This window comes from Electrophorus electricus, chromosome 4, assembly GCF_013358815.1.
Source record: "Electrophorus electricus isolate fEleEle1 chromosome 4, fEleEle1.pri, whole genome shotgun sequence".
NCBI classification, from domain to species: domain Eukaryota; kingdom Metazoa; phylum Chordata; class Actinopteri; order Gymnotiformes; family Gymnotidae; genus Electrophorus; species Electrophorus electricus.
The window spans coordinates 9546477-9573780 of record NC_049538.1 but is presented as its reverse complement, the minus strand read 5'-3'; the positions used below and the strand labels follow the sequence as shown (position 1 = coordinate 9573780).

The following is a 27304-nucleotide window of genomic DNA, read 5'->3' as shown; positions in this document are numbered from 1 at the left end:
CAAATTGGAAGAATAGTCACCATCAGAAAACTAGCCGCAACTTTCAGGAGTTTTATTGTAACGAAATCATTCAATAACCCTAGAAAACATACACGGCACATTTACCATTTTCTGTGTTGGTGAGATTGAGCCACTTAAACAATACAAGGGCAAGATTCCACCCAGTTAACCAAGAGGACAGGCTGAAGCCTACAACTTTGAGAAGTACTCAAGGAAGAATAAGTAACATCTACTTTGATTTCATCACATTCAAGGCAGCTAATCCTGTAATCAGAGAAAAACAAGGGCTCTTGTAGTCAGATTCAGTAAAAAAAAAAAAAATAATAATAATACAGGCATCATACTGTTACTGTGGTTCAACACAGTCCTAATCAGGGGGAAAGTAAAGCTGCACTCATAGTTACAGCTGTGGAGTTACATTACAGAATGTCTAATCCATTGATATTATCCAAAACTGAAGTACATTTAAACTAAGCTTTAGATCCAGTGGCCACTCCCCCTTTCAGTAACCATTTAAGTTACAGGAGCTAAATGTTTACTCAGTCTTCCACTGTACCATAAAGGTAGACCTGGCTGTCTTATTATTGGTAATTAGGCTGGGTGATGTGATTCCTCCCTGTGAGAAAATGAAGCATGAACTAGTTGTATTTTCTTTGCCATTTTATTATTATTATTTTACAGGGAAACCAATGATAACCAGTACATAAACACAATTAAAAAAAATAAAAATAAAAGATAGTCCATAAGTCTTCTACATGCTCTACCCTTAACCTGTCCAATCATGCCCATCTGGGGAAGGGAAAATAAAAGTATACAATTAAAATAAAAATTAATGACGGGACTTCACCAGAAACTTCGTCTTAAATGTACCTTCCATAGTTTTTCACTCATGCACACAGCTCTAACAATACATTTATATAAAAAGAACAAATTAAGACGTTTAGGTGCTTTGGATTTGATAAAGCCAAATTTCCTCTCACACGAAGCACCTACAAGTTTTAAAAAATCCTCAAAATGAACTAATGCTGGAAATGGAGAGTGTCCAAAGTTTCTTCAAAACAAACAGGATGAGTAGCTCCCAGCTGTTTACACACACACAGACACAGACGCAGACACACACACACACACACACAGACACAGACATACACACACACACACACTCTCTTGCACGCAGTGCTGAAAGACAAAACGAAGTTCAATGCCTCACTCCCCATACAGTCACATTGTAAATTATAACGGTTCTTAAAATAAATATCTCACATCTGCTTAAAAATAAATAAATGATCTGTAACACTTCACTATGGCAAATGAAAAATTCAAACCTAAACGCCATGTCACTGCGTACTGGGTGGTTCTACAGGGTGAACTCTCACACAAAGCTGAGCTGCTGTTACCTCTGAGGTAGAGAACACATCTGAAAAGCGTCTGCTTTGCTGGCGTCATGTCAAGACACAAATGTTACATGTTAAATGTTGTACATTATGTTCAGGCATTTGGAAAGCTGGGGGGAGGGATGTTAACCCATGTAAAGGTATTAGATTTGGTAAAATAACTAGGGTGAAATAATGAAAATAGCAAACAATGGAAGCATGCCGTCATGTCCTAGGCAGGGCGCGAGGGAAAGCCAGTGGCCCTGGACAGCAGTGACGTCTCCCTGGTGTTCACGCCTTCCTCTGCATGTCCCCACCCACCATGTCCCCTCTGCCAGTTACCTTTCCACATTTTCTCTCATCTCCTTCACCTTCTCAAACGTGTATAAATCTACAGTACGCTGTGTGCAAATGGCATGCCATTTTTATATACTATTTATTCCCTGTTTGTTTTTAAATATATGAGTCTGGAAAACTAAGATGGGGTGATGATGCATCAAGTGTGAACTCTGAACACTGACGCTGAGTGAAGGTTTACTCATCCATTAATTCATATGATTAAGAAAAAAGAAAAAAAATTAAAAAAGTAACCATATGTAAAAAGTTATGAAATGATTCAAGTAAAATACACTAAGCATATGTTTAAAAAAAAACAAAAAAACAAAAAAACCCCAGAAGCCAAGACTCTTTTGCTGCAGAGGCTGTTGCATTCTTTAATTCAGGTGTTTAAAGATACTGCTGTATGTTTTGTGGGCGATCTGCGGCGAGCACTTGACATGGGCGGCGGGCGAAAGTGAGGCCTGCAGGGACTTCAGCGGCAGGTCGGTGGCTGTGTCGAACCCTGCGATGGCCAGCGACTCTAGCACAATCTCGCCATTCCGAGCACAGAAGCCGCCTGTTGTGTCGGCTTGGACCGGGGAGGCGGATTCTTCGGTGTCAGAAGGTGTGTCGGGAGGCGTGTCCACAGGCGTCTCTTCCTGCTTGCTGAAGAGGCGGTCCAGGTAGCTGACATAGCCGCCGCCCCCTCCACCGCCCTCCTTTGGTGCATTCCTGCAGGCCTCATCGATCAGGCAGTAGTCGTCGGCACCTGGTCCCGGGAGGCGGTCCCACGGGCATGGCTGGCGCACGCTCTGCTGGGCCAGGTTCACCTGGCATTTCTCATCTTTCTCCTGGCTGACAGACTTGGACAGCTGTGACACGGAGGTGTTGCGCTCATTCAGGAGGCCCACATCGCCAGGCTCCGGCTGCAGGCTGAGCTTGATGGTGCCGGCAATGAAGGAGTCGAAGTCGAAGCTCTGGTGCTTCTCCTGCTGCCGATCCTTCTCAGGCGGGCTGGGGCTGTGGCCGTGGTGGCCTGCCTCGCGCAGGGCGATCTGCGCCTTCACCAGGCCGTTTCTCTCGCACTTGCTCTTGCTCTTGCGGTCACCCTTCTCCTTGTTCTGTTGCTCCTTCCAGTTGGACAGGTCGATGATGAGCTTGGGCTCGTAGTAGTGGTTCACTTCACTCTCGCGCCAGATCAGGTTGTCCAGGTAGGACGGCGACACAGCCTTGTAGTTGCAGGTGGGGCTACACTCCAGCTCACAGTACTTGTTCTCGTGGTGATGGTCGTGCGGTGGCCACGACCACTCTGGCGGCAGGTCAAACAGTGGCTCGTCCAAGAACTTCTCGCTGTCAGCATCGGCGTATTTGCGTGGGTCCACCTGAGCCTCCTCGTCATCTGTGACATCAGAGAGGGCCCGTGGGTCGCGCTGCACATCCTCAACCTCTGCCGCACTGTGCGGGTGCCAGTCGAGCTCAGACTGCTGGCTGTCGTGGTACCTGTGGGGGAGGGGAGCAGAAACAGAGCGTGCTCACAAGACCATCTGAGCCAGTCCAAGTCTGTGGGTATGTCGAACACACTCCTTACAATTTAAGAAATCCACAGCAACACTAAACCTTTGTCTTGAAGCCTAAATAAAAAAAAGGAAAAAGCACGCGCCGGCTTGCTACGAATTTTAATTAGCCTGCAGCACTAAGCAATGGTCCATGGTGTCTAAAAGCCTGCCCCCCCCACACACGCACAGGATGTTTGCTTTAGTGTAACCCACTAGTTGCACCAACCAGGACAACAGCTACTCAGTTCCAACAAACTGAGCCTAAGTTAAATGTGACACTGTCAATTTTTCACGAAGATTGGTTGTAACATTACACCCAGCTGGGAAGAGGCTTAATGTCAAAGTCTAGACTGTTCTGACGGTAGGGTTAGGGTTATCCTGTCCTAAGCCAAACCCTACCCCTGTTCTGATGGCAGCCCAAGAGTTTTAGTTTATCTAGTTTATTTACAATGATCAGGTTTTTAGATGGAAGACTCTAAGGAGTTTCTAAGGAGTGAAGCAATCCATGTTTTGACATCCATATTTCCACTAAAGTTTGGTTAAATGCTGGGCGTTAAACATTGGGCACTTTCTGAAATGTAGGCCAACGAAGTTTACCACTCCTCTACAGTGCTTCCCTACACATTCCAGTGCCACCACTCATTCAGCTATTACAACCAGTTTTGTCAAGACCTGTTGGTTCTACCAGCCTCAAGGGTGTCCAACTGCCATCTGAGGAGAGGGTTGCCCCATCCAGCTCATCCAGTAGCATCTGAATATCAGAGGTAAACTGGGACTAAACTCTATACACTAAAGTTTGACTTAACTGCAGTGATTTACATTCATAAAAACAACAACAACAACAACAATTTCTATATGGAGCTTTTAAAAAACAACAAACAACAACCACCAACAAACAAAAACACCCCCCTCCTAAAAATCTTACACACACACTCACGTCTCCATGACTACACAAAGCCTCTCAGGTGTGTGCGTATGACACCTGTCCCAGATGTAGTTGTGTGCATGCGCATCTCACCTGTCCCAGTTATAGACATGGCTGTGGCTCTCGTCCATGAGGAGGATGTCATCCACCTCGTCCTCAATGTGGAAGGGATGAGCAGAGACAGGCTCGTCCAGTGGGAACGCGTAGTCGCTCATGTAGGGGTGGGCCAAGGCTTCCTCTGCCGTCAGCCGGTCCATGGGGTTAAAGGTCAGAATCTTTTCCAGGAAATCTAGAGCTGAGTGGTGGAGACACAACGAGTCTAGAGCATGACTGGAAACTTTGGATCGATTACCTAAAAAGTCCTGTTTGGACAGGATACAAGGTGCATGGGCTCTGTGATTTTACTTCTATCCAAATCAGCTCTTGTTTTTTCTTACTGTTTTTCTCCCAACTCAGCACTTGTCTGATATTTTTAGCCGCATCCACATGCAACTCTTCCAGATTTTCCAGGCAATGCCCCCTGATTAACTAGTTAGTGTTAACACTAACCCTGATTAACTCTAACTGTAGTTTGAGTGGTAGAGAGAGCTGGTTGTGTGTGTTAGTGCTAGAGAGCTGACTGTGTGTGTTAGTGCTAACCTTAACTCTGATACAGGATTGGTTTATGACTAGAGCGTGTGTGCACTGCTGTGTCTGTCTCTGAACACGGAGACATCAAATACAGGTTGGCCAGTGGTTTCTTTAAATTTTGACAATATATTTAAATATTATATTCATAAACACAGAACTGAATCTAAGATACAGAGTGGCCACTGGCAACATCAACTAGGATAAATTGATGAGCAGCTTGGCAAGCAGTGTGCATACATTGTGTGTGTGTGGACTGCATGACTGACCTCCCGCACTGACCCCTGGCAGAAGCTTGGCGAGTGGCGTGTGGGGTACAGACATGTCGTTTTTGATAAAGACGGGAATGACGCTCTGGAGCTCCTGCCTGTCCTCTTCATGGATGACAGGAATTGACTCCAAGATCAACTGCATTTGCTCCAACTCATGAGCTCCTACACCACCAGCCAGACGTAATGAAACATGAAAAGCCATAATTTCAGTGTCTCAGATGTGATTATCTGAACACTAAAGTATGTAAAAACAAACAAACAAACACTCAAATCTTTAAGACTCCTACCATGACACAGTTATCGAAACCCCATTAAAACCCCTAACTTTATCAGACACCTTTAAGGCCACAACAGTTCAGACCTACGTTGCATTCAGTTCTTCACCTAACACACAGAGTGGGTGTCCGTTCACAGAAATGTCAGTTTGGCCAAGGTTACATCATCATACCACCATTACCTGTCTGAGTTCAGACAGACAACGGATGCAGAGAGAAAGAGAATGAAAGAGGAGACACTTCTGAGGGCTGACCTGCGAAGAGCGTTTTCCCTGTGAGCATCTCGGCAAAGATGCAGCCAGCCGCCCACATGTCGATGGCTTTAGTGTAGTTATTGGGGGAGAGGAGGAGACGTGGGGAACGATACCACTTGGTGACAAGACCCTCCGACAGGTGACCCTGAAAGTGAGAGAGACACTTGTCTATATAATCTGAATTCACATCTATACATAATAACCACTGCAATTATACTTGCCAGCCACGTTTTTAGAAACACTGCACAGAGTCTAATGCAATGCCCAGTTTGTGTTAGCCATACTCCAGTCCTTTCATCAGTGGACAATTTCTTACTAAAGAACCCATTAGCGCAATAAATTTGGCTGGAAGACCACCCTCAACCCCACTTGTGGTATCTTAGCATCTACAACCATGCCACTTCCAAATCAGTGTTACTGCTTTGTGGATTACTAATACAGTGAGCAGCAACTCTGCAGTCAGGAACGATATACAGCGTAAACAGTATAGAGTGCAGCTGAAAACTGGTCTCCAACTACCCACTTACAAAATGCACTATAAGATGTAATATGTTTAAGATAACTACAATATAAAGACGTAATACCTATAAGATAAATACACTACAAAACATAATACCTACATAATGCCTACATAATATTACAAGACAATCAAATAGCCCTTTTGGCAGGTGAATGTCACTGCAAACTTGGTGTTAGTTCAGCATGTCTGGTATCTGCACACCAGAACAGGAGCTGGGGTCACTAGCCACAACGATAACACGGGTAAAGTAAGAAACAAAGATAAATAGGGAGGAACAGAAAACACATTTGAAGATCCTCCAGTTTAGACAGAAGGATATCTCAGGCCTGATACTCCCATACAAAAGCAGTAAAGACATTAACCATCCGTCCACTTCAGTGTGCTCCCAAAAATCCTGAAGTACCCGCACTTCTGGGGAAGTGTTGGCGTGGAGACCACAGCAGATACCATCAACTAGATCCAAGCCTGCTTTTTCTAACACGAGATGATCATTATCTTGAACATGCATAATAACTAGGGGTCGCTAACAGCCCAGAATTAGTATAAAGTAAATTACACCATCCTTAACAGCAGTACTGCACAGGATACACATTCCCACATAAAAGGCTTTAGGCACGTCACAGTGTCCCAGTTCCTCTGCCATGCTTAGCTTAAGATCACCACCTGAGAAGGAGATTTGGTTACATCAAGTCAGGCCTTTGCCACCCCCTCCCCTATACTTCCTGGGAACTGAAGCAAGCTCATGGGGGCTGCTGTCTGGAGGCACTGCAGGGAGTGAGCTATAGCGTCCGTGAGGTAGCGTCTTCTTTAGGCTTTTTCCTACAAATTAAACCAGTTGCAGCTGTCCCTTGCTTTAATAGCCAAATTCTAACCTGACCCCAGCCTGAGGAAATCTAAGGTCATGTATACACTGATATCTATTGGAGAGCACATGCAAAAGAGAGAGGTGGGGTTGGGCTGGTGGGTGCGCTTTACCCAGGATCAGATGAGATTAATGATTCAACAAGCGCTACTAAAAAAAAAAAAATAAATAAAATAAAAAAAAAATCAATAATTACCTTCATGCTCAGTTCGAAGGGTTCACATGCTACACTAAAAATGCTTATCCCTTTCCTCAGGCAGCCCCGCTGCACAGATTCCCCAACAGAGGCCCCCAGAGCAGGTCAGCGTTAACCCCAATTCTTCATCTGTACAGGGTTATAGTTAACCCACCTCCGAGTTTCAGATCAAGCCCAGCTCAGACAGGAAACTCAGCGTGTCTGACTGGCTAGAAGGGATGCCTGCATTTGATATGACATCATGTTTGATATGCTCCTCTTCTGCACATGAGTGTCCAGTCACCATGGTTACAGCATCAGCTGAAGAACTAAGTGTGCTCTTTGTTTCTCACGGAAAAATCCACACAGTTCAACAAAAAAGTGCTGACTGGAGAGATAGAGACACACACACACACACACACACACACACACACACACACACAGACAGACAAACAAACGAGCACCCTCTCTCACTCACTCTGTCTTTCTCTCGTCATCTTACCCTGTGTCTCCAGATTACTGCCACACCAAAAAAAAGTACTTAAGTGCTTATCCAAGCTAGTCAACACAAGAAGAATCGGTAGTCAGGGCAGAGGGAAGGTGGGGAGGGGTGGGTAGCAGGGCCACAGAGTGCATGGTGGGAATTTCTCTTCTCTCTTCAATTACCTTCCTTCATAAAATATAGAATATCAAATATCTAGATTTATGAAAGCATGAACAAGTGTGTGCGCTGCACCAACTCAAGACCCGCTGCAGCCAACGAGCCACGCCAAAAGTAATGCTCACAAGTGTCCGCGTCTGCTCCAGCCTGAACAGACCACTAGACCGCTGGTCATGGAACTATTCAGAAGTACAACAGAAATAGCAGCAGGCCTCATCCCACCACTCTGCAGAAGAGGTGAGGGTGTGTGAATGAATGGTGTGAGAGGCAGAGAGCGTTGGAAAGGCTGAAACAGCCTCATGCATCATATACAAGAGGAAGAAGCGAGGTTTAATACAACACACCAAAATGAATGGTGGATATGCGGTCACCTGTGCTGCCGCAGAAAAATAAGGGGAAAAAAAAAAAAAAAAAAAGTAATTCACCATTAACCTAGTTTTCAGCTTGCAGGAAGCTTAGTCACAGATTAAATAAAAACTTTTTTAAAAAAAATAAAAAAAAACAACAACAAAACAATGCCAGGAACCACACAGATTCACATAAGCAGTCTCATTTAGAAGAAAAAGGTGAATGTAGGTGCTCAGACAGCTCACAGTCCATGAAAAAAAAATAAAAATCCTTCCAACCTGCAGAGCATTTGCGACAAACCGTTAAGAGACTACACATGAGAACACAACCATCGTTCACATGGTCTATGACACCTGGCTTGCCAGATTCCTGGAGCTGGCTCACAGGAAGCTGAGGTGTTATTTCAGGACCATCAAAACACTGTTCACAAACCCTGTGCACTTCCTTTCTCAACACATCACCCTCAAGAGCAATCGTTCAGAATAACAAAGTCCAGGCCAGACAGCACAGACCTGCTCACAGAAAGCAGGAGCAGACACACTAACTAACCCTGGCAGCTCTCATGTGCCGTTAGCATTTGCCCCAAATAGATGTTTTGCGTCAGCTTTCATCAACGCTGTCCTTGGGACAGAGTTGCGAAATACTGCTAGGAGGAGAACCGTCAACAGCAGAGAGCATGGTACATCCAATCAGCTAACCGAGCAAAAATATATAGATAAATAAAATGTATACATATATATAAAATGTATACATACACATATATATGTGTGTATGTGTATTTTTTATATATATATATATATATATATATATATATATATATATATATATATATATATATATATATATATATATATAAAAATTACACACACACATTTTTAAATTGTGATTGACATGCACCAGTTTCACCAAGTCAAATTCCTTATATGTTCAAATAAACTTTGCCAATACACAAATTCTAATTCTGAAATCCTGTACCTTGTGCGAGTAGTGTGGGTCCATGATACGGGCCAAGCCGAAGTCTCCGATCTTCAGCACCAGGTCTTCCGTGTTGACAAAGAGGTTGGCAGGCTTGAGGTCACGGTGCAGGACGTTGGCCGAGTGGATGTATTTGAGGCCACGTAGCAGCTGATACATGAACAGACGGGCATGGCCCTCAGACAGCAGGCCCTGCTCCAGCACCTTGCACAGGTCCGTCTCCATGTACTCCTGCACAATATAGACCGAGTTGAACTCGGTGAGCGAGCCCACGTCCTCGGCCAGGTGCCGGCCGCACGGCCCCAGCGTCTCAAACACCTTCACTATGTTGTCGTGGTCCAGGCGCCGGATGATCTTGATCTCACGCAGCGCATGCTTGACACTCTGCGGATCTGTCAGCACGATCTTCTTCACAGCCACGCGCTTGTCACAGTCCATGTCCACAGCGGAAAATACAAGGCCGTTGCCACCGCAGCCCAGCGGCTTCAGGTCCGTATAGCGTGGGCCCAAATCAAAGCCATGAATATTCATAAGGCTTTCAAACTTCTCTGCCATTCTTGCTTGCGTTTTATTTTGGAAACTTCTACACCCTGACCACGGCTCGTTAGGAAGGACTTGTAAATTCTTTGATGTGACAGGTATGCAAAATGTCTCGCTTTCTTTTGCCCTCTCCTGCAGCAAGGGGGGGGGGGGGGGGGCACTAAACCCTGGTTTATTTATTTACAGTTTATTTTGCACTTAGGTTCAGTGCTTTCCCACCTGGGTGATCAGCCTCTTTAGCACAAAGCAGCAAGAGAACTCTGATAAGTCATTAGAATATGTTAGCATTATGCCCCATCCAAAAAATAACCCTAACAAAAACAAAAATAAAACAAACAAACAAAAAACACTCCTACAAATCAAAGGGGTTTGGAGGGGGCCTTTTCTTTTCAACACCTAGGGACACACTTTCAAACTTACTTTCTTCCCCCAAATGTTTAACAGCCTATCATGGAATGGGTTCGGGGGTGATCAGTACTCTTTGTGAATAAGTGAACCAGTCTACCAGCACCCGCATCCTTCATCCAGTGCTGTTACATACAGTGTACGACTTCTTCTGAGCAGCTGCATTCTCCTGATGTGCTAACTAAGCACGCAAGCTGGGTTACTATGGTTACTATACTAGGGTACTCCTTTCTGTTTGTTCTGTTCCAGAGCAGCTGATGTCTGGAAGCGGGAAGGTCCGCCGACCTCAGCAGGAACACACACCCTCACTGATCAGGTGGCTCAAGCTCACCACAGTCGCAATCAAAACTGTCCTCCATTTTACAACTGGCTTTCCTGCAACACAAACACAGAAAAAGTAGCTCAATTATGTGACCAAAATAAAGCTGCCAAAATACAAGAATCTTTCAACATTCCCCAAAGCGAGTGGAAAATGTAGGCGATCTTAATTTTTGTTTTCTGCCTTAATTTTAAATAGTATTAATATACTGGAATTAATAACTAAAAACTCGCCGACTATTTCTAAGACCCCCTTTAACATTAATGGTTAGTCAGGCTGACGCATCTAGATGGCACAAACCACCCTCTGATGTCATCGGAGGGAACAGAAATACGACCATTACACATGAGCCAATAAAAAAAAAAAAAACAATTCCAGTAAATATACATTTATGTATTGAGTAAAATAGTAATATAAGTAATATAATTCCTCAACGATACAATTTAAAACAACCTTTTTAAAAGTCACAACACAAACTTTTCTTGCTGCATAATATAGCCACGTTGCATCTCCGCAGGACGGCTCGACTTTGCCAACCATTTTGTTGACCAAAGTACATGGCAACGTGAAATGATGGGGTATATTCCTCAGTAGCAAAGAAACAGCTATGAAACTCACAACGCAGGAAACCAAACGAAAACTTAGATTCGATTTACTTGGTAGTCAAGTTATTAATTTATTACCTAGCGAACTTTGTGAAAACAACTTGGCTAGCCGGCTAGGATAGCGAAATCATAAGAAACATACCAAACTAACAGCAATACTACATACACTAGCCAGCTAGCTAAACGACTCGGTTGTTAGTTTGGCTAGCTATTTACAAGCTGAAATATATATGTGTAGCTAGCTAATAATTAAATTATTCAAATACGAGATAAAGCAGCTAACGCTAACGTTAGCTATGTGTGTATGTCTTAGCTAAGCTTTTAAATCTACTTCGCGGCAAAGGACAAAAGAATTGTTATTTTTCGTAACGGCAGCCGCTACCTAGCGTTAGGTGGTAAAATTAAGTAATTCTAGTGGGAACTCTTTATTAATCTACATTAACCTTATTACCACTTCGCGAGAAGACTGGTGACCAGGTGGTGAAATGTGGGCCAAGATAGCTGTAGTTCTGGGAAACGGAATTTAGCTAACACGTTACATAGCAGACGTTAGCTAGTAGGCTAACCTAGCTATCCGACCGGTAAGGTCGGAATCGGCTTTTTTGTATAATACAATAGCAAGATACTTTAAATACTAGCTATAGCTACCTAGTCCAATGAAATGGGTGAGAAACGTGGCCAACATTTTGCTACACCGCTTGAGCTCCAAAAACAAATGATCCACCGTTTTATTTTCCCACTTAACTATAATTGTTGTTCATATTGTTGTCCTACAGTCGCCATAAACTGAGCCAACCACTTAGCAAGGCTATTTTAGTCAGGTAACCAGCCAAGCTCTTCATAGAGTAACTGAGCCCGAGTGGCTACACGGACTAGCGTTGGCCAAGATATCTACTCAGGCGAGCTTTTGGGCAAACAGAATGTCAGAAAACCTTGGTACAATCAGGTGATTTCGCTACAATATCAATAAATACGAGATTTAAGGTTTAGTTTTCAGCCGCGACAGGGTATTAACAATGTTTTTTTAACCACACTGTTTTGGATAGTCAAAAGGGTCTCGTAAACGGAACAAAGACGTCCGTTGTTAGCCGGCTATGCTAAACAGAGCTAGCCCGTGTAGGTTAACGCTTCACGTTTACCACGTCGCTCCGACAAGACGATTAAAAAAACCGAACAAATGGAGGATGAAACGAATTTAAAATATGATTACGATCGCACAGCCATGTGTACACAACAACTTACTTTTCTCGTTCGTTTCATTTATTATGTTCTCCTAACCGAATGTGGTCGGCCGGCTCTCCGTTCCCCTCGCTCCCTAATCTCCATTCAGATTATTGCAGATTACGGCAGCTCTTCCGATGTGGGCTGAACAGACGCGTCAGACTTTTACTGACGAAGGAACCGTGGCGCTAAATTCAAGACATCGCACGAAGAATTGGCCGAATGCACACAAATCTTGATTGGCGAATTAATATGATACGAATTTGCAAACCCATCGTGATTAAATTAATTTCAACAAATTAATGTAATATTAATTATGCTTTCTCTTGCATTAGTTATGTAGACTAGGCTGTTATATCTGCCGATCCCCGATCTGCCGTTAGGGGTAGAAAGCAACTATAATTGCACAAATTGTTCCAGAAATCGAAGGTTTAGTATAACAAGTCCAGGCGATGAGTCTATAATATAAATCTATAAAATCATGATTGTAGCTATTATATTATATTATATTATGTTATATTATATTTGTGTTGGTGATGTTATTTGTATATGTTTTTTCGCAGGTCTTCAATTTTCATTTATGAGTGTAGCCAGTAAGCGTGTCTTATAATAATTTAACCGGATCTCTGCCATCTGTTTTGCCAGATTTAACTGATATGTTTTAATCACCTATATTTTCTCAAACATGTCTACTAGTTTTCTGGGAATAAACAGCCTGAAAAACAATCTTCAATACTATTCAGTCTTAAAAATAGTAGGTTTGGGAAGGTTGACTCATTAGGGAACTAGACTACTTACTGCAGTTTGCTTCAGCAGTGTTTTTTCTCCTGACGTGTTAGCAGTAGGATATTTGTACGATTTACCACAGCCTACAAAATTTTCCCCGAGGTGGCTAAGACCTCCGATGAGACAAAGAAGTAAAGATTTATGAAATATCCCTCTTTAGTCCTTTGCACAGATCCGTCAGTTTCGGGTGTCCTCGCTTCGCCAAAAGTGGGTGTGCTGCCAGCACTTGCGCATCGCGCTCTGCACCATGACCGCATGGAATTTAGCTGCGGCGTTGCCCAAGTTCCAGAAGCCAGTGGCTATTCAGCAGGTTCTGATAAGATGCCACTCGCAGTCAATCACACACAACCGTAACTATCCAAATTTGATGTGTCCGAGGAGTTCGGGAATGTACAGTTCGGCCTGGAGACAGCTGTAGTTCGCTCCGCGCTAGTCGTAATTGATGAATGAACTGCGCGTTCTTCCTGAATGCGGACCTAAACCAGGGGCAACATCACCGACGGAGGGGACCACGCGAATGCCCGTGATACCACTGCATCCCCGAGCGCTCCACAGAGCGACGGACCATCGTGTGGCTACACCACGTTCCGTAAATTATGCACTGTTATCTGTGTAGACACAAGGAGCTTATTAAATCAGGAGGAAATCTGCCTCTCCCCGCTTGTCGTTACATCTGCGTCTGTCTGTCTCGGTGTCTCGTTTTGCCTGTGCAGTCTGTGACTGTCTCTTTTATTCTGGTTTGTCCGTGTCTGTGCTAAATGTTTTTCTTGCTTTGGTAATGAAATGGGTGTTATGCGGTTCATACACCACAGGTAAACGTAAGACTTCCGGAGAATGTCCTTCGGCGGTAGCGAGCAGGTTCTGCGGTCCTGAGGCGCTGTAGCATTTCTCTCCATTAAGAGTTCAGCATTGAAAGAGTATTAGAAGTTAAACCAATGCTATTACTGCAAACCACAAAGTACACCTATCCTTCAAGCCTGTACCCCCCCCCCCCACACACACACACACACGACCCCGCCTCTATTCTCTGTAAAATCAAAACTGTCGCATGAGCACTTACTGTATTTTTTTTTTTATTGTTTTACTGTCACGATTGTAGTTGGACTTGTGTAAGTGAACACTGCAAAAGCGGCCATTGCCGACTCTTTTACTGAGTAAGCCCACATCTTGGTGTTGCACAATTCTTCTGAGAAGTGAAATATAGGTGAGTCTGTCACCCACACACTATGACTTCCTGCCAGTGATGAACTAATCGTTAGTGAAAAAGTGCTGATGTCCTGTTCCAAGCATTGTAGTCATTTAGTAATCTGTGAGGTTCAGATATATGTGTCTGAACAGTAGGTGCTCTTGTTTATCATGAGTATTTACAGCATAGTTTGATGGTCATTATCCTTCAGAAGTTTTTTTTATGTAATTGATAACTTTACCTGCGTTTTTCTGTAAAACCTTGAACGTAACATTTCTTTATCATATTAGGAAATGGAAAACATAAATATAAAGTGGTGTTTAACAATATCTTTAAACATGCAAGCATATATGAATATATGTAAACATAACCTCCAGCATACTGCTTATTCAAAGGACTCAGGTGTGCACAATTAACCTGATAAAGCATGTAACATTGTACCTATTACATGAGTAATCGGCTTGACTGCAGGTTATTCCTTTTGAAGACCAGAGTATTTTATAGGCCTATATGATATTAATACTACCTAACAGCATTATTACTTTCACGGACATTCTGTGTTCCAATTATGGCCGCACTCACATAAATAAGCAACTCTAAGAGGAAGGCTGTATCAAGTGGGAGATGTTGGCTGTCTCTCTCCCACTCCTGACACAGGCTACAGTTCCTCTCAAAGCCAGGAGAAGTGGAGCCAGACTCAGACTCTGACTCAGACTCAGACTCAGCCATACCTGTCCTCCCAGGGCAAAGGGCAAAATTACTGGCCACAACAATAAACCACAGCAGGAATGTTCCACAAGTGAAGGTTTATATAAGCCAGAGAGCCTGTTATCATGGTTCAATGGTTTGGCCACTCTTTCTCTCTTTCTTGCTCTCTCTCTCCCTCTCTCTCTCCATCTTTCTCCTTCACACACACACACACACACACACACACACACACACACACACACACACACACACACACACACACACACACACACACAAGTCTAGTCTTTACGGTTGAGATCACAATCATACATATTTACTTTCTGCTTTCTCAGCTGTTCCAGAGCAGGCAAAGCTGATGTGTCGCTATTGGAATTACACTGCAATGGCTGACACAAGGTGTGGCGATTTCCACCAGACCCCTTACACTTCCATTATTTTAGGAGCTACACAAGGCTATGGGTCCAATTTATCACTTCCTGTCAATCAGAAACAACTGCCTTACACTTGAAGGAGTGGGAGTCTTTGTAAGAATAGGAAGAGCAGGGAAAGGTTATTTAAGTTTGATACCTGATTCTGCATTCTGGCTAGGGTTAAGGTTAGGGTGTGTTAAGGACTAGGGTTAAGGTTAGGGTGTGTTAAGGACTAGGGTTAAGGTTAGGGTGTGTTAAGGGCTAGGTTTAAGGTTAGGGTGTGTGTGCTATGTTGGTGCTGTGCAGGAGTAAGCCATGCAGGAAATGAACTGTAACACTCTTATATCCTGAAGCTGCCTGTGTACAGCCTGTTCTATGTTAGTGCCCTGTCTACCATCATAAATCATAGTACGTGCTCCTAGTACCTATATCACACTGTCACAAGGGGTAGGGAAACAGGCAAAGACACACACAGAGAGAAAGAGAGAGAGAGAGAGAGAGAGAGAGAAAGAGAGAAAGAAGAACTCAGTTCCTCAGAGCTGTTTTTGTATTCTCCCAGTAAACACATTATTGGTCCTCTTCCTCATCATTGGTCTTTCCAAGTCACACGAGCCAGCAGGTCACTCACCATGCCTGAAATGTGCAGGATCTCCAGGGGCAACGGTTTTTACTTTCAGTGTTTAATCCACATAACAGAGAAAAAAAGGTCAAAAGTAGTGTCCAGTACTGACAACAGATATTGTGTCCAGCATAAATAGAGGTCAGAGTAGCTGGCATGAAGGTCAGGACATGTCCCTCTGTCTGTGGCCCAGCTAAACATGTGCAACTGCTGGTTCTGAGCTGAATCTCCATGCTGGGTTAAATATAGGCCACAGGCAAAGGGGAGGGAATATGCCTGTGTATGGATTGGCCTGCCAGCGCCTGCCCAGTTCTATTACAGACCTACCAGCACCTCCACACACACACAAACACTCTCTCTCTCTCGCTTTCTCTCTCTCTCTCTCTCTCTCTCTCTCTCTCTCTCACACACACACACACACACACACACACACACACACACACACACACAGAGTGTCTCTCATTAACACCCCCCCCCCCCCAGCCTCTTCATTCATTCTGTAATTAGCAGTACCTCATTCTAGTGGTAAAGTTCATGTGGCAGTGCTGTAATTAACGTAATATCTGTCAGTGGTGCAGGTGATCCCACAGTGTGGTAATTTACAGGGCTTTATCCCAGTTTGTTACTGGATATTAATTAAAAGTGTACTCTTTTTTGTTTGGTGCATGTGTGTGTGTATTTTACATTCTACGCAGGTTTAGATGTTCACAAGAGTCATAAATTATAGATAGAAGTGTGTTGTTTGGGTCATTACACATGTTAATATCATCTAGGTCTATCAACCTGTCTGTCTACATGACTGTCTCTCTCTTGTCCATGATTTCACTTCTGAATAACACAGTTTATGCACAAGCATTGTGGGATAGAGCAAGCGTGTGACTACTGTATGTGTTTGTGTGTGTATGTGTATGTACACATGTGTAGAGCTGAGCTGACCCAACTATCATAGAATTAAATACATTAAACACACACACACACACAGACACACTAGTTTGCCTGCATTTACTCTGAAACAGTGCTTACCTATGTTCTTTTGTTGTTCTTCTGGAAGGTCACTCATTCCAGGATCCAAATTGTGATGCTCTCTGTGTATTCAGGAGCCTGTGTGTTCAGGTATGGCAGGAATGGAGAAAACATCTCAGTGTTCTAAAATATTTGTTAGTGTGAAGGGAATGGGGAGGGTGTGTAGTGGGCTCATTGATTACAGACATTTGATACACCAATTTTTAATCAGTTTCTGCTTTGTTCTTAGAGATTGTGAATAAACTTAAATCCAATGCACTGAGTGCAGCTCACAAGAGTGTGGGTACAGACTTGACCTACTGTATGTATGCACAGTGTTTTACTCCCAGTCTCATACTAGATGTTCTCTATTTTCAGTCTCATACTAGATGTTCTCTATTTTCAGTCTCATACTAAATGTTCTCTATTTTCAGTCTCATACTAAATGTTCTCTACTGTCAGTCTCATACTAAATGTTCTCTATTTTCAGTCTTGTACTAGATGTTCTCTACTCCAAGTCTCATACTAGATGTTCTCTATTATCATTCTCGTACTAGTTGTTCTCTACACCCTGTGTCGTACTAGATGTTCTCTACTCCAAGTCTCATACTAGATGTTCTATATTCTCAATCTTGTACTAGATGTTCTCTACTCTCAGTCCCGTACTAGATGTTCTCTACTCTCAGTCTCGTACTAGATGTTCTCTACTCTCAGTCTCGTACTAGATGTTCTCTACTCTCAGTCTCGTACTAGATGTTCTCTACTCTCAGTCTCGTACTAGATGTTCTCTACTCAGTCTTGTACTAGGCCGGTTTAGGAACCCTGACTGAGCCCTTTCCTCACCTCTTTGCTCTTCTATTCTGGTCTCATATTGTGCTCTCATATTGTGCTCTCATATTGTGCTCTTCCATGGCAACTGCAAATCCACAAGACTGAGGGCTTTAGCATTTCAGTGCTAAAGTAAATGACACCATGTGATTGAACTTCTGTCTGCAGTTGGGAAATATTAAAGCCTAGAGCAGCCTTAGTTAGCCTTGTTAGTGGTTGTCTGACTGTCAGGCTGTCTCTCTCACTGTCTGACTCTCTGCTGTATCTTCCTCAGTTCTGTCTGGCTGTCTTTCTGTCTCTTTTGTCCAGATGTGTAAACCCCCCCCCCCACACACACACACAAACACAAACGTATGCGGACACAAAAGCATAGGAAGTTTTAATGAGTGTCCGTGTTCGTAATTTGCATAAGAACCTAAATGTCATTCTGTCTCTTCTGAATAATGAATTATAAACCTGCCCAGTGTAAACACATACACACTATGACTAATTTACTCACAGTCATTTATTGTCATGTGTGTAGTTGAACATACACAGCTGGACATGAGGGGTCAAACTGTAGACAGCAGTACTGTAGCTTGACTGGAATGAGAACAGGGTGAAGTGTTTTGCTGAAGAGCTTAGGATTTATACACGAAGTGTGTTTCTATGTGTGTGTGTGTGTGTGTGTATGTTACATTGAAATGACGTCACTGAAAATTGTTTTACACGCACAAGCATAGCGAAACTATGTTTCACCAGTGAATGAATGTGCAAGTGCATGTATATGCAAATGTAGGTTTTCATTCCCTCATCACAACACATACACAGTCATGCTTGGCACAAATAGAGTTAAGATTTGACACTCGGATTTTGGAGGGTTAGGGTTAGGGACATATACTTTCACCTGATGAGCTGCATTACAAAGCTAGTTTGGCCCATTCCTTAGACCATATTCATCATGTAATAGTCATGTAATAATAGTACATTATCAGTTTTAATGAGGACAATGTATCAAACTAAAATCCTAAAGGCCAAGCTCAGCACACACTAGTGATTTCTATACTCTGATATACCAAATTTGACTCATCAAGGGCTTGATAATTAGCTGACAGGTTGAAGCAGTGTGTCAGACCAGGAACAAAACCAAACAGTGCTGTGGAAAACACCAATGGAATATTCCCCTCTGGAATCTGACACTTCTGATATATATCTGGTTCTGTAGAAGGAGAAAGAAATCCTTCCCCAGGATCGAATGTCTTAATCATACACACTCACATAGGTCAATGGGTTTGTGTGTGTGTGTGTGTGTGTGTGTGTGTGTGAAGGACTGTGGTTTGTGAGAGTAGTGACCGAAGGTCACAAAAAAGATGAAAATTCTGACATTGTGGTATAATTTGGCAGTTAGTTGTTATTTAACACCTAAGTATCTACTCGGAATAGTTAGATACTGGGATTAAGATTAGGACTGGGTTATGCATCACAATATTAAACTAGTACACATGTAATACCACCTTATAGCACCGTACAGCAAGGTGTAAACCACCACATAGCTAGTATTACATAAATTGTGTATAGAGGCTTGTGTCTGTATGTGTGTGTGTTTCAAGATCTAGCCAGTGGCATAACCAGGCATGCTCAGTGTGTGGTTGCCTTCCAATTGTTTGGCCACATGGATTTGAGCTTTTGTTGAATCATGGAGAGACTGGTACTGGCTGGGGACTGACTGGGGAGGATCCCTGCTGGTCTAGGACAGATTGGAGATTTGGATTGCTGTTAAAGAATCGGGTCAACACACAAACACGAATGTGACATGGAGGGAATGAAGTATAACCAGTTAGCGTATTGTCATATGCACAGTGCTAAATGTCTTATTTTCTTTAGTCGTTAGCAATTAGCAATGTTTGAGTGATGTGTTCCATTATGGGACTTAATAGAAATAATTCCTTAAAATGATTCATTCATTCTTTTCTTTTATATTTTCTACTATAGTGTAGAGCAATATTGAGCATGATGAAACATTCCATTCACTCTTTAAATTCAAAATAATTTAGAGGAAAAAACAAGTTTTACCACAATGATTTTCAAGATTTCTAATTTACAGACATCTTCTCTCATATGTCTGTGACAGCCCGAGTGCCGCAGGGCAAGGAGAAGGAAGCACAGGCATCTCTTGACGAATACAGATATTTATTAAACACGACGAAACAATAAACATTGATGGCACTCACACAAAAGACTAATGAAATGTGAAGTAAATGGTAAATGATTAACAACTACAGAAACTGTGTGGTGGCGTGGTTACAAACAAGGCAGTCACAGTGAACACAGTCATTAGTAAACTCCCACTGTACTTGCTGGGCCACACCACGTGACAAATGGGAGGGGGAGCGTGCTGTTGCAATGTCTGCAATTGTACATGCTCTCTGTTATCTAATAAGTGAATGAGGATACTGAGACTATGACATCTTACATATGCTTTAGTGAAGACATTTGGGTTACTCATAAAATACCATCATGACAAACTGGCACCAACTGGCTCATTGCTTCCGGCTGAAAAAAAAATGCTTATAGAAGTAGAAACAGGACAGTGACAGGAGACACAATTTGCAAACACTGTCACAAGAGAGAATAAAGCAGCCAGAAGGATCTAGTCTAGTAAGGCAATGAGGATACTGTCAAACAATGACCAAACAACTGTGTGAACAAGCTGGCAGGACATTACCAAAATCACATCACTTCAGAAGCTATCTTCTCAGGCAATAGGAGCATACATACTAGGTTTGAAAAAGACAGGGTCACACACCCCAAAAGGTCAAACTCACACTGCATCCAAATAACCGTTTGACAGTTAGCACCTCCACCCCCTACTCTGACTGCTTCTCAACCTGCACTTACTACCTGTGAAGAGGATGTGTGTCATCTCTATCTGTGAAGACAGGTAACTAGGATAACTCTAACCTTCCTGTCTGAAAAGGTTATGGTAACTATGGTAACTAGGATAACTCTAACCTTCCTGTCTGAAAAGGTTATGGTAACTATGGTAACTAGGATAACTCTAACCTTCCTGTCTGAAAAGGTTATGGTAACTATGGTAACTAGGATAACTCTAACCTTCCTGTCTGAAAAGGTTATGGTAACTATGGTAACTAGGATAACTCTAACCTTCCTGTCTGAAAAGGTTATGGTAACTATGGTAACTAGGATAACTCTAACCTTCCTGTCTGAAAGGGTTATGGTAACTATGGTAACTAGGATAACCATAACCTTCCTGTCTGAAAGGGTGTGCTGACCAACTGGCACATGTCTTCATGCAGATCTTCAGCAGATCATTGGATTTATGTGAAGTTCCTTTCTGCTTCAGACAATAAATAGGACCTATAACCCACAAAGACAGCCATCACAGGTTAAAATGACATTATAGCCATTATTACCTTAACTCTGTCATGAAATCATTTTGAGAGACTGGTGTTGGAACAACTACGGATATCAGCCCCTGCAGTTTGCATATCAAGCCCGTAGGTCTTTTGACAATGTCTGCATTGACCTGTTGACTTGATATGATATCCTTCAACATCTCAAACATCTAAAAACATACACTAGAATTCTATTCTCACACTTTTTGTCAGTAATCAGTATAGTGTCTGATCCCAGTATCATCACAGAACTGGTCCAAGATAAACTCACTAAGATAAATGTCCATTTGTCCACCTGCTGGATTACCAAATTCCTTACGGGTAGGACACGGCATGTGAATTTGAGGAAATTCTCAGTGACTACAAAAACAGTCCAAGGTTGTATCCTTCTACAGAGTACTTAGTCAAAGCTCAGAACTTTGCAGGTGAGACAAGTCTTTAGTCTCATCTACAGTCTTTAGTCTCATCCAAGATGGTGATGAGTTTGTAATGGGAAGTTGATTCACTTGTCCTGTGTAAATTTCTTTTATATATTTATCTATTTTTATATTTTAACATTGGCACAGAAGAATCCCAATGAACCATGTTTAGTTAAACAACAACTGAAAAAGCATTGCCTAAACTGCAAACATAGGGGAGGGGTAAATAAAAAGCACTAATAACACAACAATAACAACAAATAACACATCAGTAACAACTAATAAAATACCAATAAAGATTACGTCACACACTGTACCGATTGGCCACCCTCCTGGCCTCACTGTTTTATGATTTCCGTCGAGTCTGTTTTCCTGTACTTCCCTGCTCCGCTCCTTGGTTTCGTTTTCTCCGCCCCTCGTCTGTTCCTCAGCTCCAGTCCGTGTTTTGGTTGTAATGTTATGTTAACCTGCGTCTGATTATCCTTGATTGGTCTGGTTATTTCAGCCCTGGATTTTGGCTTCTAAGAGGTCGGTTATTCAGTCACGATTCTAGCAGGAACGAGGCAAGAGGTAGAACGTAAATGCAGGGGGCGGTTTATTAAATGAGGGAAATACGAACACGAAGGGCAAAACAAACAATCAAAGGGGTAACACTGAGGGTAAAATAACACACGACCGGAGCAAACAGAAAAGCAATGGCGACGACAGTACAACAAGCATCCGGTAACCCTGACCGAAGGAACGTAATTTGGCACAATAACCGACCTCTTAGCAGCCAAAACCCAGGGCTGAAATAACCAGACCAATCAAGGATAATCAGACGCAGGTGAACATAACAGTACAACCAAAACACGGACTGGAACTGAGGAAAAGACGAGGGGCGGAGAAAACGAAACCAAGGAGCGGAGCAGGGAAGTACAGGAAAACAAAGACTCGACGGAAATCATAAAACAGTGACCCCAGGAGGGTGGCCAATCGTTACACACAACAATAATCATAACTAATAAGACACCAATAACACACCTGTAATGACAAGTCTTTCCAATGCTCCTCCCTGCTGCCCATGAGTCCACAGCCCAAATCCGGGGTTATATTTGATATAATATAAAATAAATGTAATATAAATCCTGGGTTATATTTGATATGAAATAAATATAATATAAATCTGGGGTCATATTTGATATAAATCTAATATAAATGCAGGGTTATATTTGAATGCATGTATGTTTCAGCTGTCTTTCGTGGGTAGTGTGGCTGTAAGACAGCAGAATATAGAGCCTGCTTCTGGGGTATAAAGCACAAAACATCTGTCCTTCCAACACACCATTCATGCAGTTAGATAATAATGAATATAATGGTTATAATGGATAAGCATATATTTATACTCAGTCAATGATATAATACAACATGTTATTGACATAAAGTACATTATACTCCAAGGTTCTTAGCCCAGTGCATCCTGGGTTACCTTTCCTGGCACTCCTACAGGTCAGATCATACTTTTGTTCTCTTCCAGCTCCCAGAACCCATTTACATTTTATGTATTTGACAGTTGTTTTTATCCAGAGTGATTTACAATTTTCAATCATGTTACAGAGGTAGGCAAGTGTAGTGTTAGGAGTCTTGCCCAAGGACTCTTACTGGTAGAGCATAGAGCACTTGCCCAGATTGAGCCCTGGTCTCCCACAGAAGAGGCAGCTTTGTTACCCACTACACCCACCATTACACCCACCACTTGTTAACCAAGTCATTACGAGCTGAAGACTACCTGGCGCAGGTGTGCTGAAGGCCAGGTCAGTGGAAAAAATGCAGACTGGCTGGAGGGACTATCTGGGTACTGGAATGAAGACCTTTTGTCCATGGCTTGCCTGTTATTAGTCTGTACACTCTGTACGCTGAGGTAAAAGCTATTTGTTTCAGATGAATCTGCCCAGGGATTTTATTGAGCTGAGGTGTTTTTTTTTTCCAGTCTGTTTTTGACTGGGGAGAATCCTGCTGTGTGTTCACAATAAAAGTCTCATCCCTGGCGGCGATCTTGGCGAGCTTCGAGCAACGTGCGCGCTTCGGCCAGTCCAAGCTCCTGCTCTTTGAGGTTTCTCGTGTTTGCTGCTTGTGAAAAGGTGGCTGTTTGTGTGCACTCAGCTGCCCAACCTCTCCAGTGTTCCCACTCCAGGGCTGTTTTCCCAGCTGCTGCCCCCTGCTGGGCTGTCGGCGTTTGTGCGGATCCTGGGGCCGAGTGCAGCTCGGCAGAGGTCAACCTATCTGCCGCCCGTGGTGGCCTCCCACAAACGTGGGGCGCAGAGGTTCTGTTGAATGTACTGTGGCTGTTTCCATAACACAGACGGGTTCAACAGGGCAGGTTATGGTATGATCAGGTTTCTTTTGTAACTTTTCATATTGGTCCTTAATAAGGACATCATAAAAGTCAAACTGATAACAGTATGGCAATATCCATGTACTACGTTCACCTTTAAAGCCTTACAACATCATATTATATAAGAATTTCACATTATATAAAATTGTTTCAGGGATAGAATATGTTAAAATAGCTTAAATTGGCTGTATAATTTCAAATGGAAATGTTTTATTTCTTGTGTTTATATTCTCTTTGGTGTCTGAATATATGAAATCTATGTTGCACCAATGTGTAGAACCAAAAGACTCTGTTTAAGATTCACAGTGTCTTTACTAACCCTAGTGCTCCAAGCCTTTTCATAGACTGAACTGTTTGTGTTGCATTAGTGAGACTGTAACACATTATCTAACACTTACATCTTTAAATAGCTCAGTGGAGGCACTGATGAGGTTAAGGCTCAGGCCTAAAGGTTTCCAGTGTGAGATTAGCGTTACCGCTGAAATGGGCATGTAAAACCAGGCTCACTGGAACATTCAGGGCAGGAATTACAGAGATCAGCAATGTTTTTTAAAGAATTTTTTTTTCCATTTTCTGATTAACAAAAAAATTGCATACAAAAAAATGATATAAATAACAAAAAGGTACATATTCCAGTCAATTTAGTAGAACTAAAGGTCTGTTCTAATTGTGGTCAAACCATGACAATACTAAACTACTTTATTACTGTCACTTGCTGATTTGGCTATGGCTTGTTATTTTCTGTGTGTATGTGTGTGTGGGCTATAAGTCAGTGTTAGTTTTATCATTAACAGCAGATCAGTACTGAGGGGGCTGATGTGAGGATTCACTTTATTTTTTCATGTTCACTGTTCTGCAGCCGGCTGGCCAGACTTCCAGCACTGCTTTCCCTGCTCTTGTGCTTTGGACTTTAACCTCACCCGTTTTCTCCAAACTGTCCTCCTCCAAATGATCTATCTATAGCCAAGTACATGAACAAATGTTTTAGCTGCCCTTCTGTTTCCCAGACTCTTGTTTTAATCGTATCAACCACCCACCTTTATAACATTTCTCCTTTTGTCATTTTCTATGTAAGGAAAGAATCAATATTATATGATGATAAACTTTAAAAGAGTTAAAAATGCAAACTAACAGATCAATTAATAATGCATCATAAGGCTGTTTTTTAAAAAGGATATACAATTCTGTATTGTGTTCAGTTCTGTATTGTGTTCAGTGCTGTATTTTGTTTGAGGAATATTCTTATATTTTCTATCAGCTTTTATTTGTGTGTTTAATTAAAAGTTTATTTTTACTTCTTTACTCGTTTTTTAGATTTCAACTTTCATCCTTTGAGACGTACTTTGAGCTTCATATTATAAGGTACTATATATAAATAAAGATTAATATTATTATACTGCTTGCTCTCCTTATTGCCCTCAGATTTAACAGCTCTTGTCCAATGCACTAGATGTGTATCTGTGTGTGATGCTGCCAAGCTGGTAATCTTGCTCTTTTATAGGGTCGTATAACCAAGTACAGACAGAGTGTGGATGGTCACTGAACTCTGATTCCAGGAACCAGATGAGCTGAAATGGTCCTCAGTGGTCAAATGATGATGTGACACATTTAACTGATGCCCTGGTAAGCACACACCTGCAGAACAATGAGGCCTTGTTTAGGATATAACCTTCACCTTAGCAGCTCACCCAGACATTCAAGCTAAAAACTAACTCAAACTTTCATGCCTGTTCTAAAGTTTTGACTAGATTAACTTACTGGGCTAGTAATCAGAAGGTTCCTGATTCAAGTCCCACCACTATTGGGCCCCTGAGCAAGACCCTTAACACTCAACTGCTTGAATTGTACTTGGTCACAATTGTAAGTCACTTTGAATAAAAGCGTCTGCTAAAGGCTGTAAATGTTAAAAATAGCATATGTTGATAATGTTGCATCCTACAAGGCATAATACCTCTTCATCACCTAACGACAATGTCTTTTTGTCAAAAGAATACTGTCTGTTGAGACTGACATGTAAACATACTCAGATAGTTTATCCCACAAGTGATGCAAGCACCTGGCAAAATCCTGTCTGCAGTATGCGGCCACGCTGTCCCAGACTGCACAGAGGTTTGATTCACTTAAATGGCACACAGCATGGACAAATTGCTGCATAATGATTTTCCCCAAAACTGTGTTCTGAGTTAAAGTTAGGGTTAGATTTAGGGTAAGGTAAGTTCAGTAAGGTCAGGTAAGGTCATGTAAAGTACAGGTAAAGGGAAGGCAAGGGACTAGCACGAATGCTCTTAACACCCATGACAAAAGGCAGCAAACGAAGGCACAGAGCTGGATAGAGCTTATGTATGTCTGTGTAAGTTTGCTAATAAGGGAGGTGGATAGAGCTTATGTATGTCTGTGTAAGTTTGCTAATAAGGGAGGTGGATAGAGCTTATGTATGTCTGTGTAAGTTTGCTAATAAGGGAGGTGGATAGAGCTTATGTATGTCTGTGTAAGTTTGTTAATAAGGGAGGTGGATAGAGCTTATGTATGTCTGTGTAAGTTTGCTAATAAGGGAGCTGGATAGAGCTTATGTATGTCTGTGTAAGTTTGTTAATAAGGGAGGTGGATAGAGCTTATGTATGTCTGTGTAAGTTTGCTAATAAGGGAGCTGGATAGAGCTTATGTATGTCTGTGTAAGTTTGTTAATAAGGGAGCTGGATAGAGCTTATGTATGTCTGTGTAAGTTTGTTAATAAGGGAGCTGGATAGAGCTTATGTATGTCTGTGTAAGTTTGTTAATAAGGGAGCTGGATAGAGCTTATGTATGTCTGTGTAAGTTTGTTAATAAGGGAGGTGGATAGAGCTTATGTATGTCTGTGTAAGTTTGTTAATAAGGGAGCTGGATAGAGCTTATGTATGTCTGTGTAAGTTTGTTAATAAGGGAGGTGGATAGAGCTTATGTATGTCTGTGTAAGTTTGTTAATAAGGGAGGTGGATAGAGCTTATGTATGTCTGTGTAAGTTTGTTAATAAGGGAGGTGGATAGAGCTTATGTATGTCTGTGTAAGTTTGTTAATAAGGGAGGTGGATAGAGCTTATGTATGTCTGTGTAAGTTTGCTAATAAGGGAGGTGGATAGAGCTTATGTATGTCTGTGTAAGTTTGTTAATAAGGGAGGTGGATAGAGCTTATGTATGTCTGTGTAAGTTTGTTAATAAGGGAGGTGGATAGAGCTTATGTATGTCTGTGTAAGTTTGTTAATAAGGGAGGTGGATAGAGCTTATGTATGTCTGTGTAAGTTTGCTAATAAGGGAGCTGGATAGAGCTTATGTATGTCTGTGTAAGTTTGTTAATAAGGGAGCTGGATAGAGCT

At 42.2% G+C, this 27304-nt stretch overlaps 1 protein-coding gene across 3 annotated transcripts; it reads right to left on the bottom strand.

Annotated features, from left to right (window-relative positions):
* Positions 1–642: 642 nt before the first annotated feature.
* mapk6 (mitogen-activated protein kinase 6) lies at positions 643–16152 on the bottom strand. Of its 3 annotated transcripts, none has more exons than XM_027032096.2 (6): positions 15947–16152; positions 9139–10458; positions 5598–5742; positions 5066–5230; positions 4263–4464; positions 643–3188 (listed from the first exon to the last, which is right to left on the bottom strand). In XM_027032096.2, exons 2-6 carry the CDS (start codon positions 9691–9693, stop codon positions 2084–2086), a joined length of 2172 nt encoding a protein of 723 aa, XP_026887897.1. In that variant the 5' UTR covers positions 9694–10458; positions 15947–16152; the 3' UTR covers positions 643–2083. The 3 variants fall into 3 exon arrangements, with proteins under 3 accessions (XP_026887897.1, XP_026887898.1, XP_026887896.1); XM_027032097.2 differs by lacking the exon at positions 15947–16152 and adding an exon at positions 13027–13595; XM_027032095.2 differs by lacking the exon at positions 15947–16152 and adding an exon at positions 12250–12353.
* Positions 16153–27304: the final 11152 nt, after the last annotated feature.